Genomic DNA, 21,984 nt, shown 5'->3' with positions numbered 1-21,984 from the left:
CAGGTTAATCGAAGTTGGCCCTGCTGACGATGCACCTGGAACTCTCTTTTTCCTACTAAGTAGCTGGCCTTACACCTGTTATTACTTGAACTTCTAAATTCCTTTTGGCCATCCAACTCCAAGATGACCTAATGAAATGATGGATGACAAGGTGTGTGAAGAGTGCCCAGAAAATGATGTAAGACAAGTGCCAAAAACGTGTAAATTCAACATGTTGGTTACAGTAAAACATTGACAAACACATTTAGTCAATAATTGTTATAATACCGACATTTGTAAAATTGGGAAAATACCTATAGTTTAAACTTAAACAACTAAAAGACAAAAAAGTCAAAGTTAAAAGCTTGCTAGAGGAGGGGTTACGGAATCTTGGAGAAGTAGGGTCAGAAATGTCCCCATCAGCTCTTTCTGTCTGTGCTTAAGGCTCTAGACCCCAGAGTTTGTTTCGCTTGCTTTGACATGTTTTGCTGTTCATATGACTCGGTTTAATAAACCCTGTTTCAAGAATTGTACTCTTTTTCCAGACGACCTTTGAGCGATTTGATTTTAATTGGATATAAAAGAACAAAAAAAGAAAAAGGTGAATCTCCACATCTTCAGGTGGTTAAGGTTATTTGGCTTGCTGGCTTCAAAATTTTTGACACATAGTAAAAATTTTAAAACACTTCATGGCAACTGTGCTCATCAAACTGACATGCAGTTCATCTGCTCACCGGATGAGGGTCAAAAAAAATAATCATCAATGAAGAGATCAAGGAGTTTCTTAAAAACTGATCAAAAGCAGCTGTTTTTATAGAATGACAGAAACATGAGAGATGCTGAATGTCTTTAATAGTTTATACACAGTACTATTGGATGTCCACTTATTCAGCCATGATGGAAAAATCCAATTAAGAAAGAAATCAAACATTTGGATTCATTTCAATGAGCTCAGACTTGTTGAAAATGCAGAGGATCTGGTTGTGAACTGAGCTTCAGAGAAACACAACATACTAATATTCACGATGAACCTTTGAGTGGAAAAAGACAAAAACAACAGGTGGATCCTGGAATAATGTGAGCTTCCATGTTTAAAGGACTGAAGAGGAAGACGTTCACAAGGAATCATTTAAAACGGTTTAAAACATCAACCGATTGAATCCATGAATCTGAAAACATGTTTCTGAGTGAAAGAGACAAACATGTAGAGACTGAACTATCTGTTCAACAGTCAGAGTGTTTCCCTAACAGGAGGAGACTCTTTACACTCCACTGAGCACAGGGACACTGAGGAATCATAGCCAAATGCAAATCCAGGATAAAGAGTTTCAGTGAATGTGGTGTTGAAGGTGTGGAGGTGGATCAGAGTGTCAGAGGAGACTCTGTAGAAGGACAGAGTGCCAGCAGGACAGTCCACATACACTGCTACTCTGTTAGAGACAGAGGAGGATGAGGAGGAGGAGATGGGTGTTTCTCTCTTATTATGACAGACAGAATGAGGACCAAAACCTGAGCACCTCAGACTCCAGGAATGAGCATTGTATCCAAGCACACAGTCAATGCCCTTTCCTTTCCTTATTATTCTTCTGTAACTCACTGATATATGAACGCTTCTGCTCCACTCGACCTCCCAGTAACAGCGACCAGTTAGACCATTTTCACACAGCAGCTGTGGATGCCAATTAAATCTGTCTGGATGATCAGGATATGAAAAAGTGTCCCACACACGTGTCACCTTCGTGTTGTTGTCAGACAGTTTGAGCCATCTGTGAACTGTGTTTGTGTCGATTGTGAGTTGACAGGAATCTGATGAGAGAACAAACACAATCCAGCTGCAGTTATTGATCCATCATCTGTTCATTGATTGACACTTTGATGATGACTCCTGACATCAGAGATGTGTATGAGTGATGTGACAGTTTGAAGATGGTTGAATGTGTGCTGCTTTGTTTTCATGAATCACATTAAAAACACACTTACACTTCCTCAGACCTGGTGTCAACCATTGTTCTCCAGCAGGCTCCAACCTGAAAGGAGGAGGGGGGTCAGACCAGCACAGTCTCTTCCAGCATGCACACATGGACATTACGTCGCTCTCATACACATACTGTTAGACACCGATAAAGGAACAGAACAACATTTTCACAAATACACTTCAATCCATATGTGGATCAAACTGCTGATGATTTTGACTGATCCTGGATCTGTCAGTACACCACTGTATTGAATGAAATATGACTGATTCAAACTGTGACCGTCATTATCTTTATATTCCTTATCTGTTTAGCTGGAAAGGACACCCCCCTGCCTTTGCTGCTAGCTGTTTTTCTCATCTTTGTGTCAGTGTGGTTACTGTACACGACCTCTGAGTGCAGCATTGACTTAAACTAACCACTTGAATGAAAGAAAAAAAGGGCTTTTAGGTCAGTTTCATGATGAACCCATTTTCACAATGGTCCTGGGTTAGCTCTGAGAACAATTAAAATGTGCATATTAATGATCAAGAAATTGACTTTATAGCCCATTGTTCACCAGTGGTGCTAGTTTCACGCATAAATTTACTATTTATAAGGTTGGGGAGACGAAACCTGCAGTCAGCTGAGACTGAAGAAGTCACTTGGATGAGTGACGAAACGTTTCTCCCACTGAAAACGCTCATCCAGATGAACAGAATCAAATTTTTGGGATTTCCTTATTGGATGATGAGCATGCATCAAGAAAAAAAGTGAGTGAAGGACACAAGAACCATTTCCATCTCTTCCTCCTCTATCAGACATTTTCATCATACCTGAGAGTGTCCAGAGAAGGTAATTCCTGTTTTCCATATGACAGCAGCGTCATTCCAGAGTCTACTGTATGATTGTAGCTCAGGTCCAGCTCTCTTAGATGGGAGGGGTTGGCGATCAGAGCTGAGATCAGAGAAGTACAGCCTTCCTCTTTTATCAGACAGCCTGACAGACTGCAGACACACAAAACAATCCATCTGTCAACGATTGGATGCCTGATACAACATTATCCATTTCCATCCATGAAATCTAAGCATCAGGATTAAAAACAGGAGTTGAGAAGAAAGAGGAGCTGAGCTGTCAACTGATCGCCACCTGGTAGTCAGTTGGATCAGATGGCGGGGAATAGTGATAGGTCGTTTGTGAACGAAATGGCTCTTAGAGCCGGATCTTTGAAGTGAACGACAGGAGCCGGCTTCTTATTGGGAGCCGTGGGGGTGTTTTTCTTTCTCTTGCCCTCTCGCTAACTTTTTTTTCGCTTGACGTGAGCCTCATGCTACATTTCACTGTGTGTTATACTTGTATAACTATGCATGTGACAAATAAAGAACCTTGAGATAAACTCAATAAATTAGCCCGTGTTTGCGCTGAGCAGAGGGGGGGAGGGGAGCAAACACAGCTATGCGTTTGTGCCCCTCCCCCCTCTGCTCAGCGCTGGGCAGTAGAACAACACGAACAGAGCAGGAGGGAGAGAGAGAAAGAGAGAAAGAGAGCAACAACAAGAGACAACGTCGTCAATTTAGAAAGGTACAGTAAAGAAAATGAGTGAAGCAACCAAGAAAACAAGCAAAATCTGGAACCACTTCAATTTTATTGACAATACAAAGGCAGAGTGTAGAGTCTGCAAGAAAAGAATTTCATATAGAGCTGGCTCCACAAACAATATGCATAGGCACCTGAGAACTGCCCACCCATCAGTGCAATGGGGGAGAAACAAAACAAAACAAAAACACAGTCAGTTGAGGGTGATATAAATGAAGGTGCTAGTGTGTCTACTGCAACTGTTGCTGCTCCTTCTTCTGCTGCAGTCTCTGAAGCGTCATGCAGTATACCACCTAAACCAAGCCAGAGCTCAATGAGACAGTTTCTGCAGAAGTCTGTGACCCCAGCAAGACAGAACACAATTGATGAAGAACTCGCAAAAATGACAGCACTTGATTTCCAACCATTTTCTGTTGTGGACGATAAGGGATTCAAGACTTTTATACATGCACTGAATCCCTGTATGTAATTCAAAGCAGGAAGGCTCTCTCCCCCCCCAAAAAAATATCATCATCCCAGGCATATATGAAAGAACGTGCATCACTGCAAGAGGGTTAAAAAAAAAGCAACAGCAGTGTGTCTAACAACTGACAGCTGGACATCCCAAACCACCACATCCTTCTTGTCAGTTACGTGTCACTTTATTGAAAATTATAAAATGGTATCCTGTCTTCTGGATTATTTTGAGTTCAGCGACAGACACACTTCTGAGAACTTAGCAGAAGAGCTGCTCAAAGTGGCAAAAGAGTGGGATGTGGAAAACAAAGTGGTTTGCTGTGTTACTGACAATGCAGCTAACATAACAAAAGCAATTCAAATCCTGAAATGGACCCACCACCCATGTCTTTCGCACACAATTAACCTTGTTGTGAGAGATGCTTTGAAGGTGATGAAGCCAGCTGTGGACAAAGTGAAGGCCTTCACTGTTGTGATTGGTGTGGGGGTAGGGACAGGCTTAGGGCGTCGGGGGGGTTCCCCGGAGGCATCTTCCTTAGGGGGCTCAACCCGGGGTAGCGGTCATGGCCAATTAGGGGCTCTGTTGGCTCTTATGTGACGGTTTCCTCGTGGCTGCGTGCAGTGGGGCTAGGGGAGGGTCTGTGCTGATGGACGTGGGTTACTGACCTGGTAGCCTGGCTGCCCCAGGGTGGGTCCGGGATGGGCATGAGGTTCTGGGGCGCTCCGGCTCTGGGGCCCTGGCCGGTGTGTTGCCAGGGTTGTGGGCGGGTGGGTGTGTGGGGGCCCGGCCCTGGCGCAGGGTGCCGCCGGTGCGTCGAGCCACCTGGGGGGCTTTTCAACTGGTGGGGGAAGTTGTCACATCTTGCAGGAGCTTTCCTCTCTTCAGGAACTCTCTCTGCAGGAGGGGGAGATACAGGAGAGGTGGAGGAAGATCTCAGCCTGGGCGTCTATCGTCTTATGTAGTCTGGAAGATGAGTGGATGATGGGGTGGGTGCAGTTTTCTCTGTGGTGGGGTTGGGTGGACTGTCCCGGTCCGGATGGGCCTAGGCTCCCTTTCCCTGGCGCGTCGCAGAGTATGGGGGTGCCTACTGGGGTCAGCAGGGGAGCTGGCCCCAGGGAGGGGTAACTTGCCCCTCCCTTCCTTCCCTCCCCATCTCCAGCTGTCTCCCTCTTCCCGCTCCACCACAACCACCCACACATGCAGGGCCTTGGAGTAGGGGTGTGTGGAGGGAGGTTTGGAGTCTTCTCTCACCCCCGTTGTCTGCGGCCTGCTGGAGCGGGGGGCTAGGAGGAGGAGTTGTCCGTCCAACTGGGGTCTGGAGTGTGGGGCCTCCCTGCTGCTGCGGAGTCGGGGCGGTCTGCCTCTCCCCACCGCAGGGAAAAGGGCAACACCACCTGGGTCTGGGTGCAGTTCCCCCCTCCAGGGGCAAGGGTACCTAGACCCGGTTTGTAGAGTACGCTTGGGGAGTGTGATCGTGTGTACAACGTCTCTTTATGTCTGTCTCCACGTTGGTTGAGTGTGGAGTAAGTGCATATGAGAGCATGAGGGTGGGAATGGATGTTTGTATCTGTGTGTGCCTGTATGTCTGTGTCTATATGTCAGGTTGGGTATCAGAATCAGAATCAGAATACTTTATTGATCCCTGGGGGAAATTATTTTTTGTTACAGTGCTCCATTTTAAACCAACATTAAGACAAGACAGACAATACGCTAACTAAGAATAGTACAATATATACATATATATACATACATACATAAGTCACTTATAAATAAATATTTGGAAAAGAAACATGTGTAGTTGTAGCAGCAAACAGTGTGTTAAGTGGATGCGTTGTACAGGGAGATGGCCACAGGCAGGAATGATTTCCTGTGTCGTTCAGTGGTGCTTTTCGGTAATCTCAGTCTCTCACTGAACGAGCTCCTGTGACTGACCAACATGTCATGGAGTGGGTGGGAGGTGTTATCCAACATTGTCTTTATCTTGGACAGCATCCGCCTCTCCGACACCACCTTGAGGGAGTCCAGCTCCATCCCCACAACATTGCTGGCCTTACGGATCAGTTTATTAAGTCTGTTGGCATCTGCGACCCTCAGCCTGCTCCCCCAGCATGCAACAGCATAGAGGATCGCACTGGCCACCACAGACTCATAGAAAATCCTCAGCATTTTCTGGCAGATGTTGAAGGACCTCAGTCGCCTCAAAAATAGAGACGACTCTGGCCCTTCCTGTAAAGTGCTGTGGTGTTTTTAGCCCAGTCCAGTTTATTGTCAATGTGTACTCCAAGGTATTTATAGTCCTCCACAATGTCAACACTGACCCCCTGGATTGAAACAGGGGTCAAGTGTTTCCTGGTCTTCCTGAAGTCCACGATCAGTTCCTTGGTCTTTGCCACGTTGAGCTGCAGATGATTCTGCTCACACCACGTGACAAAGGAGTCGACCACAGCCCGGTACTCTGTCTCATCATCCCTGCTGATGCATCCAACCACCGCAGAGTCATCAGAAAACTTCTGAAGATGGCAGGTCTCTGTGCAGTGGCTGAAGTCTGTGGTGTAGAGGGTGAAGAGGAAGGGGGAGAGGACAGTCCCCTGTGGTGCCCCTGTGTTGCTAATCACCTTGTCAGACACACACTGTGGGAGACGTACATATTGTGGTCTTCCTGTCAGGTAATCAACAATCCAGGACACCAGAGAAGCATCCACCTGCATCGCTGCTAACTTATCACCCAGGAGGGTCGGCCTGATGGTGTTGAAAGCACTGGAAAAGTCAAAAAACATGACCCTCACAGTGCTCGCCGGCTGGTCCAGATGGGTGTAGACACGATTGAGCAGGTAGATGATGGCGTCCTCTGTTCCGAGACGAGGCTGATAAGCGAACTGAAGGGGATCCAGATGTGGTCTTACTATGGGTCGCAGCTGGTCCAGGATGAGCCTTTCCAGGGTCTTCATGATGTGGGAGGTCAGTGCCACGGGCCTGTAATCCTGGGGGCCACTGGGACGAGGCGTCTTTGGTACAGGGACGAGGCATGATGTCTTCCACATCACCGGGACCCTCTGCAGACTCAGACTCAGCATAAACAGTTTATGAAAGACTCCACACAGCTGGGGGGCACAGGCCTTGAGGACAAGGGGACTCACTCCGTCTGGTCCAGCAGACTTGCCTGAGTGAAGTCTCCTCATTTGCATCTCAACCTGGTATTGAGTGAAGGTGATGGGTGGGGGAGGGGTGTCAGGAATCTCACAGGAGGCAACATGTGAAGAGAGAGGCTGGCACAGTGGTGTGGCTCTGGATTCCAGGCTGACTACAGGTGAGGTTGTGGGGGTGGGAGCAGACACTGTGGTGTCGAATCTATTGAAAAACAGATTCAACTCGTCGGCTCTATTCTCACCTCCCTCAGCTCCCCTGCTGTTGGTTGGCCTGAATCCAGTGATGGTCTTCATGCCCCTCCACACCTCTCTCATGCTGTTCTGCTGGAGTTTCCACTCCAGCTTCCTCCTGTAATTGTCCTTAGCCTCTCTGATCTTGTCCTTTAGTAACACCTGGACCTTCCTCACCTCCTCTTTGTTGCCCCCTCTGAAAGCCCTCTTCTTGTTGTTGAGGAGGGCTTTGATGTCCTTAGTCACCCACGGCTTGTTATTTGGGTAACAATGAACAGTCTGAGCTGGAACAATGGAGTCGGTGCAGAAAGTTATGTAGTCTGTGATACACTCAGTAAGCCCATTGATGTCCTCGGCGTGAGGCTCACAGAGTGTTTCCCAGTCGGTCACCTCGAAACAGCCCTGTAGTTCCGCTATTGCCTCCTCTGACCACCTCCTAACAGTCCTGGTGGTCACAGGTTCCCTCCTCACAATTGGCACATAGCGGGGGGTGAGGTGAATCAGGTTATGATCTGACCTACCAAGTGGGGGGAGGGAGGAGGAGCTGTATGCATCCTTGACGTTAGCATACAGTAAGTCTAAAGTTTTCTCTCCCCTGGTGGGACAGTCCACATATTGTTTGAATGTTGGTAGTGTATTGTCCAGTGATACATGGTTGAAGTCACCCGAGATCACAATAAAGGCACTCGGGTGCTGAGTCTGTAGCCGAGCTATGGCAGAGTGGATAGTGTCACATGCAGCTGTGGGGTTAGCAGAGGGGGGAACATAAACAGCCACCAAGATGACGTGAGAGAATTCCCTGGGTAAATAATACGGCCTGAGTCCAACAGCACACAGTTCAGTGTCCGGGCAACAAATCCTTTCTTTGATTGTTATGTTGGCAGGGTTACACCACCGGTTGTTAACTAAAACAGCAAGCCCACCTCCTTTACGCTTACCGCTAGCGATTCTGTCCCTGTCCGCCCGAACAGTGTGGAAGCCTTCCACGGAAGCATTCTCATCGGGAATGACCTGGTGCAGCCATGATTCGGTGAAACACATCAGGCTACACTCTCGGTATTCCCTCTGACTCCGTACCAGTGCTGAGAGCTCGTCGATTTTACTTGCCAACGATCGCACATTTCCCATCACGATAGACGGCAGACACGGTTTAAACCTCCTCCTCGCTTCGAGCCTCCGCTGTCTCACCGTCACCTTTTTCTTCTCTTCTGTCCTTGACCTCTGCATCCCCGATGTGTTTTCCTCCAAATTTCAGCTGGTACTTCTGCGGGCACTTCTGCGGGCCTGGCCAGCGAGCCGGCCGGCATCAGGGCGATCAGCTGATCTCTGGAGTAAACAGTCCGTGCGTGTAGGAGATGTGCCGCGGTCCCGTTCCATGATAAAAGTAACAGTTCCACGGCCACCAGAAGAACAAAAACTCTCTCAATCCACATGATTGAGTAAGAGATAGAAAACGGAGGAAAATACAAGTCAGAAAAAAAAAGAATACGTAAGAAAAAAAGAGCTAAACTAAGAGAAAAGCAGGAGCGACTGTAACAGGCTGCACGCTGGTTGGCGCATGCACCTCTCTGGGGACATCTCAGGCCCTCTAGGGTTTGGAGGCCTATCTCCCCCCACCACCACTTCCGCTGCCGGTGGCGGACTCCCTCAGACATCGGTGCGTTGGTGGTAATTTGTTTCCGGAGACGGGCGTCTGGGTAACACCGGCTCACTCCTTAGCGGCCGCTTGTCGGGGCCTGGAGCTCGCTCGGGCCACTTCGGAGGTGGGGTGCCCCTGGCCTCTCGGCCTGGGGCTCGGTCACTCAGGCACATCTGGCTGCCGGCGGAGCTCACGGGCGCGTCACTGCAACCCCCCCAGCTTCTGCTCCGCGGCTGCTGAGTGACCCCTCATCTGGGACTCTCAGTTTATTTTTAAAAGTCTCAACAGGATCTTGAGCTTTATTGTGAAAGGTTTATGTGGAACATAAACAAGCGGACACGCGATGGTGTTACTGTTGTTCTTGCCAGTGACAACTCATAAAAACAGGCGTTTTTTCCGTCCATAGTGTGGTTATATTAAATATAAGAGAAAGAACTTTAAGAAATTAATACAGCCACTACAGTGAGCATCAAAACGGTGAAAAAAAAAAATTGCCGTAAACAGGTTTTTTTGCGACACCACGAAACAAACGATAGCATAAAATCAAACTAGACGTTTTTATATCGTCATCCGATATATATCGTTATATCAAACAGCCCTATGTGCAAATGTTATTGCATTATTAGTAGTAGTAAGTTCCATTGCTGGTATGAAAAGTAGATTAGACATGAACATAAATAATTGGGGTGCAACGATATGAGTATCGATATTGAACCATTCGATTCAGTGCTTTCGGTTCGGTACGTATATGTATCGAACAATACAAAATTTTTAATTTTATCAACTTTCCTTCTGACGATGCTTTCTGTGTTGAGCGCTCAGTGGATCTGCGCTCGACAGTGCAGCCTAGGCGGAGTAGTCGAACGCAGATTCACTGAGCGCAGGGCAAGCTAGCGAGACAAAAGTTAAGCTCTCCTTGCAACATGGCAAATTGAACCTCCCCCACCCTCATTCAGATCTGGCGTTTGGAATTATTTTGGTTTTCATGTGACGTATGACCCTGAAGGTAAGCGCGTCATGGACTAAAGTAAAACAGTATGTTGGATGTGCCACGCAATGCTCAATTACATGGGTGGGAGCTAGTGTGTTAGCGCAGTTAGCTTGTTAACGTGTTGGCCGTCCAGCCCCATGCACGGGGCGATCCGCGGTAGCTCGTTAACGTCATTTCAACGAGATTAACGCTGACAGCACTAGTGGCCACAACGAATATGACTGCACATTTACGCCGACATCATCCTAGTGCAAAGACAAGTGGAAGCAGACAAAAACAACAAGCACGCATGCTACAAACTTTACCCGAGTCATTTAGACAGCCGTTAGCACAGGATTCGCCTTATGGGGACCTGATATGTTTAATATGCTGCTGAGAATATAGCCCAGAAGAAGCGGATAGTATAGCTTTTATTTTGGAAAGAGACATTTCTCTGTAATAAACTCTTTTCCAAAGATGAGTGATTCCTCAATCACATACAGGGCTTGCAAAATCGCTAGCCCGACGTCCCGGGGCTAGCAATTTTTCCAGTCGGGCTACCAACATTTATCTCTGCCCTGCCCGTCGGAAGGAAAAATATATGTCAATGCTTTTGCATTCTTTCGGAAATGTAGCTGGGTAAGTATGTCATTGGCATCGGTGAGCCACTGTCAATATGTGACATATTGAAATCGCGTTTGAATTTGCGCTTGTTTTTTGCTTTCACTTTGCAATCGCACGAACTGTGTATAGAGAGCGACAGCACTGATTGGTGAGTGATGATAATTTGCGCACCAATTCCTCTGACATCGTCTTATTAATCGTTAGCTTACTATGCAAACCGTGACACCAAACTATCGAACCGAACCGTGAATTTTGTGTATCGTTGCACCCCTACTAATATACTGCTGAATTTATAAAAAAAAAAAAAAAAAAAAAAAAAGCATAATTTTGAAACTTGTTATGTACTCTTTTTCAGCCATGTCACAGCCTCCAAAATGTTAATCCTGTGCAAGGGTCTACAGAGAGTGATAGCTGAACACCAAACCAGAGTAACTACAGGAAAAGTGAAAGAGTTGGTGGATGCTCTCTGTGCATCCATAGACAGAAAAAAGAATGGAATATAATGCTGTTCTCTCTGAAACCACCATTCTTGATCCAAGATTCAAGAAGCTAGTCTTTAATGACACCAGAGTGGTGGATGAAGCTCTTCAGAGAATAACTGCAGCAGCAAGATCCAGCAAACCAACTCCACTGCCAGGGGACCAAGAGGGAGAAGAGGCAGAAGGGGATGAACAAAAGGAGCAACAAGCATCTGTTGTTTGGAGGTTCTTTGAAGAACGAGCAAGTAGAGACACTACCAGAAGGAATCCCTCAGCAGATGGAATACTGGAAGTGACATCCTACATTGATGAGCCCCTTTGCCAGAGAAGTGCAGATCCACTGAGCTGGTGGGAGACAAAGGCTTATACTTATCCACGTGATGACATGGAGATTTTGCATTGTAGCAACATTAGTCCCCTCAGAGAGAATCTTCTCCAAAACAGGACAGATAATGAATGACAGAAGAAACCGGATCAGATCCTCAAAGCTAAGGCACTTGATATTCCTGAATGCCAACCTTTCCCTTAACCCTTTAAGACCTACCATAGAACCAAGTCCGCCAGAGCTTATATGATATTTTTACATGTTGTAGTGCCATTTTTGGGAGCATTTCAAGTTGCTATACATCAATACAACCATTATAGTCCAAGTTTTAATAATATGTCTGCATTAAGTGCATAGTAATTACATAAATTGCAAAAAAGTGCAATAAACTATATTAAAAAAAAATTGTGTTTTTATTAACATATATATTTCTAGTTAGAGAAATTTAAGAGGCTTATCCCTCAAAACTGTAAATACAAAAAAGTTGCACAAAATAGTTTCCTACCACAGAAAATTTACTTTAAGTGTCTTCATAGTTTTATTTTTGAAATACACCAATTCTTATATATTGCAGAAAAAGCGAAAATGAATATTATAGTGCAAATTTGCAAAAAAAAAAAAAAACAAAAAACAAAAAAAACAACAACAACCCCCACAGCATATGCATCAAAATAAACTATTTCCAACAGTGCAATATGAGTCCTAAGCATCCCAGAAACGACACAGAAAGTCAAAGTCAAACATAACTTTTAAAAACACTAGTATAGGCTCATTAGGCCCTGATAGTAAAAGACTGCATTTCCGCAAAATGACGTCACTTCCGGTTTCAGGCAGGTCATGGCGGACGTGCGATAGTTCGTGCTGATGGACCTAGGAAGTGTTACAAACAGCTGATCGGATCGGCAAAGCGTGCTTCTGGAATATTATGTTTTTGTTGCTGCAAGTGCTTTTTATGCAGTTTTTGCAAAGCTATATGTGGAAGGAAACTGTGACCTAGGACAACCTGATGGCATAAGATCTAAGTACAACTGCTCCAGTTTCATATGCAAAAAAAATTGCGCTAGCTTACGTGGTTGCAGAGCTACTGGGATTTAAAAATAGTTACGCAAAACAGAGCGTGCCCGCTCTGACCGGCTTTAAAGGGTTAATTGGAGATCTGGTTGTTCATTTTTTCTTTTGCATATTTTAATCGATATTTTATTGTGTTGTGATCTGTAGTGTTGTGTGTTCTTTTGTTTTGAATTGGTTTGAAAGGAAAAAAGCTGAAAATTTAAAAGGTAAAAAGATGAATTGTAAATAGTTGGTTTTTGTACTTTATAATATATTTATTTATTTTACATTGTGTGCTTGAATAAATACAAGAATATTTATATGATTAAACATTTTTTACATTAGAGGTTCATTGTGTGCATAATTTTATATTATTGTTAATAATAAATTCATTAAAGCAACCTGAAGAGCCGGCTCTTTTTAGTGAGCCGTAAGAGCCGGTTCGGATGCCGAAGGATGCTGGACAGGCCTGGCACACCTACACCTATTTCTGGCAAGCCATCAGGCGACTCAGGAGGAAAAAGCGGTGTCCTACCTGCACTGTGTATAGTTTAGGTGGAGCGCTGCTGACTGAGAACATTGTTGTGTCTTCCGTGGAGGAAGGGCAGTTAACAACTCCATATGGAGGACAACAAGGAGGATATGGTGCTGCATATCCAGCAGTAAGTAGGACACTGGTGCCCCAGGCGGGAATCTAACTTGCGATCCTGGGGGGAGGCGTGTAGTCTAACCACTACGCTATCCAGTCTCCACCCACACACACACACACACACACACAGATTTTCTTTACATCTCCCAGTCCTAATTTGTGGATATGTTGGTTGTTTCTGTGGTTTCTCTGCTATGCTGTTTTTTGTTTTATACAGTGGGTATTGAAGCAGATGTTTTTTTTCCTCTTGCTCTCCTTCTGTCAACTTTCTCCCCAACTCATCTTTCTTTTTTTCCATCCCACTCATTTTGTAATACAAACATTACTACATTTATTTAAAAAGGAAAAAAACCCTTACCTAAAATGGTAACTTAGCTTTTTGCGTAACAATATAAATCACACTTAAATGTTCATCTGTGGAAAGATTTGAATCCTCACCTGAGAGTTTCAAGGTTACATTGTGGACTCTGTAGTGCAGCAGACAGAAGCTTCACACCCAAATCCTGGAGGTTATTGTTACTCAGGTTTAGCTCTTTCAGACTTGAGGACTGAGAGCTGAGAGCCGAGGACAGAGCTTCACAACTTCCCTCTGACAGGAAACAGCTACTCAGTCTGCAAAATCATTGAGAACACAAACAACACCTTTGTTAAAGTGCAATCGTAGTGCAGTGAGAAGTTACAAAATGATACAAAACATATTTATGACCTTTATCAAATTAGCTGCAATTATTCGTTATTTTTGGCCACTGACGAAAATAAATATAACATTGTTGATCTTACCTGAGTGTTTCCAGTGTACACTGTGAAGTCTTTATTCCTTCAGACAGAATCTTCATTCCTGAATCCTGCAGTTCAGAATTACTAAGGTCCAGCTCTCTGAGACTAGAGGACTGGGAGCTGAGAACTGAGGACAGAGCTTCACAGCTTCCCTTTGAGAACTTACAACCCATCAGGCTTTAAAAAAAAAATAAAGAAAGAAAGAAAACAAACACTGGTATAAAAGTGTTGTCAGTATAGAGTTGTTGCCAGTATTTAATCCTGTTGTTGTTTTAAGGAATACCTCCAGAAACCTTACAAGATGCAACAATGAATGGATAAACTTCAAATTCTGAGAAAAACAAAAAACAAAAACCTTGATCTGACCTCAGAGTAATCAGCTTGCAGTTTAGATTCTGTAGTCCAGCAGAAAGAGTTTCAGAGCTCCTCTCTGACAGGTTACTGAGACTCAGTCTGAAAATTATAACATGAACAATAAAACACTCATTTTACTAATCAGTGTGTAGTAGGGCTGGGCCATATTATACCTGTGAAGGTTCTCAGTCATCCAGGTCATCGTAGTCAAAGGAGCTTGCAAAGAAAAGCGTCTGGACTTCTTTAAGTTACTTGAAGACGTTTCACCTCTCATCCGAGAAGCTTCTTCAGTTCTAAGGTCAAATGGTGGAGAGTCCCAGATATAAACCTAGTGGGAGTAACCCCCCACAGAGGGACAAAAGGACCCCCTGATGATCCTCTAATCGCCTGAGCCAAGGTGTGAAACTGGGTGTGGGTCACAATCAGCCAGAGTTTCGGGTGGGTTCATTGTGAAACCTGGCCCCACCTTATCATGCGAATTCCTGAGGTCAGATGGCCCAGGATGTGAGTGGGCGTTAAGGCGTCTGGGAAGGGATCTCAAAACTGGATTATAGATGGCAGAGAGTTGGTGTCGTAAACCCCCGCCTCTGTTCAAAGATGGTCGCTCACAGTGGACATAGATGGCTTCTTTCACTCCTCTTTCAAACCATCTGTCCTCTCTGTCCAAAATGTGAACATTGGCATCCTCGAAAGAGTGTCCTTTATCCTTAAGATGCAGATGGACTGCTGAGTCTTGTCCTGTGGAGGTGGCTCTTCTATGTTGTGCCATGCGCTTGTGAAGTGGCTGTTTGGTCTCTCCAATGTAGAGGTCTGGGCACAGTGCAGCGAGGAATGTGGGGGGTTACTCCACCTAGGTTTATATCTGGGACTCTCCACCATTTGACCTTAGAACTGAAGAAGCTTCTCGGATGAGAGGTGAAACGTCTTCAAGTAACTTAAAGAAGTCCAGACGCTTTTCTTTGCAAGCTCCTTTGACCGCCATATTATATCGTTCACGGTAATACCGGTCCAATGCTTGGCAACGATAAGACAATGAAATATAGCGATAGAATATGGGTAAAACGTGCATGCTCAGTACTGAAAAAGAACGACGGTAATGGAGAATGAGAATAGGGAAAGCAGATTGTTGAGTGAAGCGGATGAACCAGAATTGGTTTCTTAAAAAAAAAAAAAAAAAAAAAAAAAAAAAAAGGTGCAACTTAACTGGTTTGGTGTTTGTCCGTCAGATACACAGAGCAATTTTTTTTTTTTTGTAGAACATGCAAGCGGGCCGTCGTTACTACCGTATTTGTCGAACTAAGGTGCTCGTGAATCTGGGTCCTAAACTCCGTCCTTTAAGGTCCCGAAGTCAAACGAATATCACTGAGAGTTAAAAACTGTCTAAATTCTTTCATCTTTAATAAAATGATCAGCATTGCTGCTTAACCAGGTGAAACTATGATGTTTAACATCTAGGCATCAACGAAAACAGAATTCATTACATTTAACGGAGTTAGAAGTTAGCAGGAAGTTAGCGGAAGTTAACTCGCTAGTTTCCTAAACATGGTATAGCATGTTCTGACTGAGAGATTTCTGAAAAAATTCAAACGTACAGCTCTGCTATCACTTCCAACATAAATGAAGACAGAAAACTACAGTGACGTTTGTAGGGTTACTGAAGTTGGGCTAGCTGGTATATAATGATGTGCTATGTGATCGCTAGCGACACAGCTATGTTAGCATAACATCAACAGTGAAGCTGGAGGATGAACGCTAACACTTTTCCACTCATTCAAAGTTAACGTGAAGCTTCCTGATGATTAGAGACAAATGCAATCGCATGGCAGGATGCTGTAAACGGACCACACTTCAGTCAGGACAACAACTGAGATAATCCATCCACAATACGAGGTTAGTCATTATACTGCAATAACATAGGAATAGAGCAGAGCTGTGATAGAATACAGCATTAATGAATCAATAGTATGGAAGTGGAGGAAGCAAGAAGAATGAGTTGAATAAAGTTTGATTTATCTGACTGCTTTGTTTCGCTTAATGTGCCTTATAATCCCGTGCACCTTATGGTCCGAAAAATACATATTTGGCTTTTTTTTATTTGTAATTTGCATTTGCACTGTTAAATTTTTATATAGCTTTAATGAAATAAAAACAGCTGCTTGTTTAAGTGAAAATAAATGGATGGGGGTTTTCTGCGCTAGTAAAGTTTTGTCTCACAGAAATTATATTGTCAGTTATATCGTTATTGCAAATTTTCAAATGTATATCGTGATATATTTTTTTGGCCATATCGCCCTGCCCTAGTGTGTAGTAAGAAGCTGCTACATTTAGCACTGTATTTTAAAGAATCCTTATTGCCTGGGATTAAAGAGGTTAGAAATGTGACAGTTTCACTTAGAAATAAGTGTGTATTAGTATTTCTCATTATGACCTACATTTTTAACTGATTAATTTGTCAGCTGAACAAGGGAAATATACAAAAAAAACCCAACTAAAACTGAATATACTGACCTCAGAGCATTCAGTTTACAACTTGTACTCCTCAAGGCTGCGGACAGAAGCTTCACACCTGAATCATCCAAGCTGTTGATACTCAGGTCCAGCTCTCTCAGACTAGAGGACTTTAAGCTGAGTACTGACTTCAGCGCTTCACAGCCTGTCTTTGACAACTCACAGACACTTAGCCTACAAAATAAAGCAGCATGAAATCTGTGACATTTATTAAACAAAGACAAGAAAACACATCTTGCAGGGGCACTACAAGTCATTGTTAACTAAAAATCTCTAAATTTAAGCTGGAAGGAAGGAAGTATGTACTTATTGTCTGTCCGGCACTGCAACAATCACAATTGTTGTCTGAAGGCAAACATGCCTTCACCCCCCCCAAAAAAAAAAAACCCCACAAAACAAAAATGCCCAGACTTTCCCAATTGAATATTTTGCTATACTCAAGAAGGAGAGGTAGAGAAAAATGGAGGTGAAGAGGGATAGACTGAAAATCTGCTTGACCACCTGTTGAAGAAAAAAAAACAAAAAACAACAACAACAAATGCAAAAGTAATCGTAAATAATACATTTTACTGAGCAGCACACTGTATACATAATGCATGATATGTTTAGTAGAGGCAGCTTCTGCCAGCACCAAGACCGGGTAAGGGAGATGGGGTGGAAATGTGACATTAAACAAAACAATTGCTAAAAGAATTTAATTTGTAGTTCTAAATGTATTCCAAATGCATTTAGGGTGTTTTTTACTCTTCCGCAATGTTATTTCTAACTCCTAAAACAGGTTACAATTACATAAGCATGACCAATTGCGCAAATTAGGAGATGACGTTATTTAGCAACTTAGCAAGTTTCCTTACTGAGGAGTTGGCAACACCGATACCGTCTGCCGCTTTGGAATTTGTTAATGTTTTGTTAATGGACAAGCACCCATCACAGTTTTTGTTACTTACACAATTGTGCAATTAACAAATTGCAATTGTTGCTAGAATAAATATTAAAAAAACAAAACAAAAGCCTGATCACAAATTTACTTACATGGCTTTGTTGGAGGCTTTGACCACTGGCAGCAGCTCCAGAAGAGCCTCCTCTGAAGCAGAGTATTTCTTCAGGTCAAACACATCCACATCTTCTCCTGATGACAGTAAAATGAAGGCCAGAGCTGACCACTGAGCAGGAGACAGTTCATCTGTGGAGAGACTTCCTGATCTCAGGGACTGTTGGACCTGCTCCACTAGAGAGTGATCATTCAGTTCATTCAGACAGTGGAACAGATTGATGCTTTTCTCTGCAGACAGATTCTCACTGAGCTTCCCCTTGATGTACTCGACTGTTTCCCGATTGGTCTGCGAGCTACCTCCTGTCTGTGTCAGCAGGCCTCGCAGGAGAGCCCGATTGGTCTGCAGTGAAAGACCCAGGAGGAAGCGGAGGAACAAGTCCAGGTGTCCATTTGGACTCCGTAAGGCCATGTTCACAGCACTCTGGTAGAAGTGTTTCTCTGAAGATTCTTTAGTTTCAGACTTCTTTGAGTTCATTTTTTGGTCTTCCAGCAGATTGAGTCCAGAGTTGATGATGGTCTGGACATGAAGAGCAGCCAGAAACTCCTGAACACTCAGATGGATGAAGCAGAACACCTTGTCCTGGTACAGTCCTCTCTCCTCTTTAAAGATCTGTGTGAACACTCCTGAGTACACTGAGGCTGCTCTGATATCGATGCCACACTCTGTCAGGTCTGATTCATAGAAGATCAGGTTTCCTTTCTGCAGATGATCAAAAGCCAGTTTTCCCAGAGACTCCATCATCTTCCTGCTCTCTGGACTCCAGTGTGGATCTGTCTCAGCTCCTCCATCATACTTGACCTTCTTCACTTTGGCCTGAACCACCAGGAAGTGGATGTACATCTCAGTCAGGGTCTTGGGCAGCTGTCCTCCCTCTCTGGTTTCCAGCACATCCTCCAGAACTGTAGCAGTGATCCAGCAGAAGACTGGGATGTGGCACATGATGTGGAGGCTTCGTGATGTCTTGATGTGGGAGATGATCCTGCTGGCCTGCTCCTCATCTCTGAACCTCTTCCTGAAGTACTCCTCCTTCTGTGGGTCTGTGAACCCTCTGATCTCTGTCACCATGCCAACACAGTCAGGTGGGATCTGATTGGCTGCTGCAGGTCGTGTGGTTATCCAGAGGTGAGCAGAGGGAAGCAGTTTCCCCCTGATGAGGTTTATCAGCAGCACATCCACTGAGGTGGACTCTCTAGGGTCAGTTAGGATTGTAGTTTTGTGGAAGTCCAGAGGAAGTCGACACTCATCCAGACCATCAAAGATGAACACAACCTGGAAGTCTTCAAATCTGCAGATTCCTGCTTCTTTGGTTTCAGTAAAGAAGCGATGAACAAGTCCCACCAAGCTGAACTTTTCCTCTTCCAGCACATTCAGCTCTCTGAAAGTGAATGGAAATATGAACTGGATGTCCTGGTTGGCTTTGTCTTCAGCCCAGTCCAGGGTGTATTTCTGTGTTAAGACTGTTTTCCCAATGCCACCCACTCCCTTTGTCAGCACTGTTCTGATTGGCTCGTCTCTTCCAGGTGAGGCTTTAAAGATGTCTTCTTGTCCGATTTTTGTTTCTGGTCTGTCTGGTTTCCTGGATGCTGTTTCAATCTGTATGACCTCATGTTCATCATTGACCTCTGCAGTCCCTCCCTCTGTGATGTAGAGCTCTGTGTAGATCTGATTCAGAAGGGTTGGGTTTCCTGCTTTAGCGATCCCCTCAAACACACACTGGAACTTCTTCTTCAGATTACACTTGAATTTAAGATGACGATGACACTTTTGAAGAGCCTCTGAATTAAAAACAGTAAGAAGGATGATTAGTCTATTATGGTTTTTACAGTGTCAACCATTATTTATATAATCATGCATTTACATCTTCATAACTTTCGTTAAAATCTCAGGAGATATTTGGGTAATTTGAACACAAATCAAATTGGACCTTTCATTGAACCATCTTCAATTAGCATGAAAATGACATGTCACAAAGGTTAGAAACATACAATTCTAGATATAGAAAATACTTAAATATTTTATTGAACAAGGTCATTCATTTATATTAACATCCATGAAGATGCTAAAAATGACAGCCTAAACACAGCATTTAATTAGTTAATAGACTGAATTGGCTTCTCTCAGTGTGTAAAAGAACCCACACAGATTTAGTTTTAACATATGGAATAGAAACTGAACATCTAACAGTGTTTACTGAAAACACTCGTCTGATCATTCCCTTAGAACAAAGCCTAATACAATAACGGATTACACAGCAGTGGAGAGTAGATTTCACCTGCACCTTAAAGCGGGATGAAATCTAATAAGCCAGAGATGAAACAGCGTGTCACAAATTTAGAAGATCATAATTTAGCCTGGAAAAATAGTTGGTTGCTTTATAAGAAAGCCCTCCGCAAAGCCAGAACATCTTACTATTCGTCACTGATTGAAGAAAATAAGAACAACCCCAGGTTTCTCTTCAGCTCTGTAGCCAGGCTGACAAAAAGTCAGAGCTCTGTTGAGCCAACCATCCCTTTAACGTTAGCTAGTAATGACTTCATGAACTTCTTCACAAAATTTTAATCATTAGAGAAAAAAAATTTACCCATAATCATCCCACAGATGTAGTATTAGCTACAGCTACTTTTAGTACCATTGATATTCATTTAGACTAAAACAGCCTCAGTTTAATACATATCACAAAATTAATTGTGATAATGTTGTATCTGCATACTGCGCAGTCTGACCTTCATTCATCCTCTTTAAAATCGAGCTCGCCACCTCCATCTCATTGCCCGCATACGTCCGCAGCACCAGTGTAACTGTTTTCAGTCTGTCTGCATTTTCCAGTTGGCGTTTAAAGACTTTGGGGAAGTCATCGCCAGGGTCATTCTGCAGGTAAAACTGGAAATGTTTCAGCTCCTCGTCTCCCAGATTGTTCAACATTTCAAGCAGCTGCACTCCCACTGCCTCCTCTGTCTTTGATCTGTAAAACACGTGGACATGATTCACTGGATCATTTAAAAGGACTGACTTTTCTTTTTTTTCTTTTTACTGTTCGTTTTGTCAAAATACATCTGGATTTTTGTGGTACTTCAATAAATGAATAAGGAGAAAAGTAAGGCTTGTTTGTGTAACAACTTGTTTATTAAATTAGTCACTTTTTAAATCATTTTTAATTTTTATTATAGGAAAAAAATATTTGTTCAAGAAAAACACTTTGCCTCTTAGTAGAATAAGATACAAATATAAATAACAAGGATTCTTCTACAAAACATGATATTAAACAGAATTAGCAGTGACATCTAGTAGGCATGTATATTTCATTGAATGCAACTTTAGCCTTGACACTGCTGTTTATACACAAATTAAAGAAAAATTAAGAACACTGCTGAGCAGATCGAGTCCTAAAGATACTCAGCCTCTTCACTGCAGAAGTACCTACAACATTCATTCTTTACACTCTGACTGCTGTGTTTGCGGAAACACTCCAACCCACACTGCTTTACATATGAACATAGAAATGTGTGTGAACAAGAGGTGAGCTGACATTAAACGTGGAGGATTTATTAACAAACACTGAGACAACAACATTTATTCACAAATTACCTCTCTGCAGGAGGACAGATGTCTTCTTTAAACTCATCACCCATGTCCTTTGACTCATCACTGGGTGGAGGTCCAGGCTGGTTTCTGTGAATAATGATGGAGCAGTGATGTGAGTGTTGAGCTGTGACATGTAGAAGAGTCATGGACAGTTACAGATGGTCATCTCACCTCTGAGCATTGGTCTGGCTCTCTCTGGCTCTTTTAGAGGGAGGGACTCCCTCCTCTCTGTCCTCACACTGATCCATGCTGCTCAATTCAAATCCACATCAGCTCACACACACTTTCTACCCTCACCTACAGAGGAAACAAATCATTCATGTGCACATCAACTAGGTGATGCAGAGGTCATGTCTGATGTGTTGGACTAACATCAACTCCATCTGAGACACAGCTTTCATCAGTTCACTACAAAAAGTGCCTCAGAGAGTTGCTTTCAGACTCCAAATCCCCCCAATTACTGTAGTCCTACAAAGCAGCAGGTGAAACATCGCTGTAGAAATTGCAGAGAGCAGCTTTATTTTAGTAACAATGCCCAAGCTGACTGCTCACAGAGAGCTCATACTGTAACTGCTAGCTGCTCTGCTAGCTAAGCTAACCAAGTACTGTAT

General features: G+C 43.7%; 1 protein-coding gene across 1 annotated transcript; it reads right to left on the bottom strand.

Moving 5' to 3' along the window:
• Positions 1 to 823: 823 nt before the first annotated feature.
• LOC113015878 (NLR family CARD domain-containing protein 3-like) lies at positions 824 to 21,626 on the bottom strand. Its single transcript, XM_026158239.1, has 11 exons — positions 21,545 to 21,626; positions 21,377 to 21,460; positions 20,487 to 20,753; positions 17,769 to 19,580; positions 16,737 to 16,910; positions 14,241 to 14,327; positions 13,878 to 14,051; positions 13,536 to 13,709; positions 2,768 to 2,938; positions 1,960 to 2,006; positions 824 to 1,785 (listed from the first exon to the last, which is right to left on the bottom strand). Exons 1-11 carry the CDS (start codon positions 21,619 to 21,621, stop codon positions 1,211 to 1,213), a joined length of 3,642 nt encoding a protein of 1,213 aa, XP_026014024.1. The 5' UTR covers positions 21,622 to 21,626; the 3' UTR covers positions 824 to 1,210.
• Positions 21,627 to 21,984: the final 358 nt, after the last annotated feature.

The sequence above is a fragment of the Astatotilapia calliptera genome, chromosome 3 (genome assembly GCF_900246225.1).
Source record: "Astatotilapia calliptera chromosome 3, fAstCal1.2, whole genome shotgun sequence".
NCBI lineage: Eukaryota > Metazoa > Chordata > Actinopteri > Cichliformes > Cichlidae > Astatotilapia > Astatotilapia calliptera.
The sequence above is the reverse complement of the archived record's forward strand: the minus strand, read 5'-3'. Positions and strand labels throughout refer to the sequence as shown.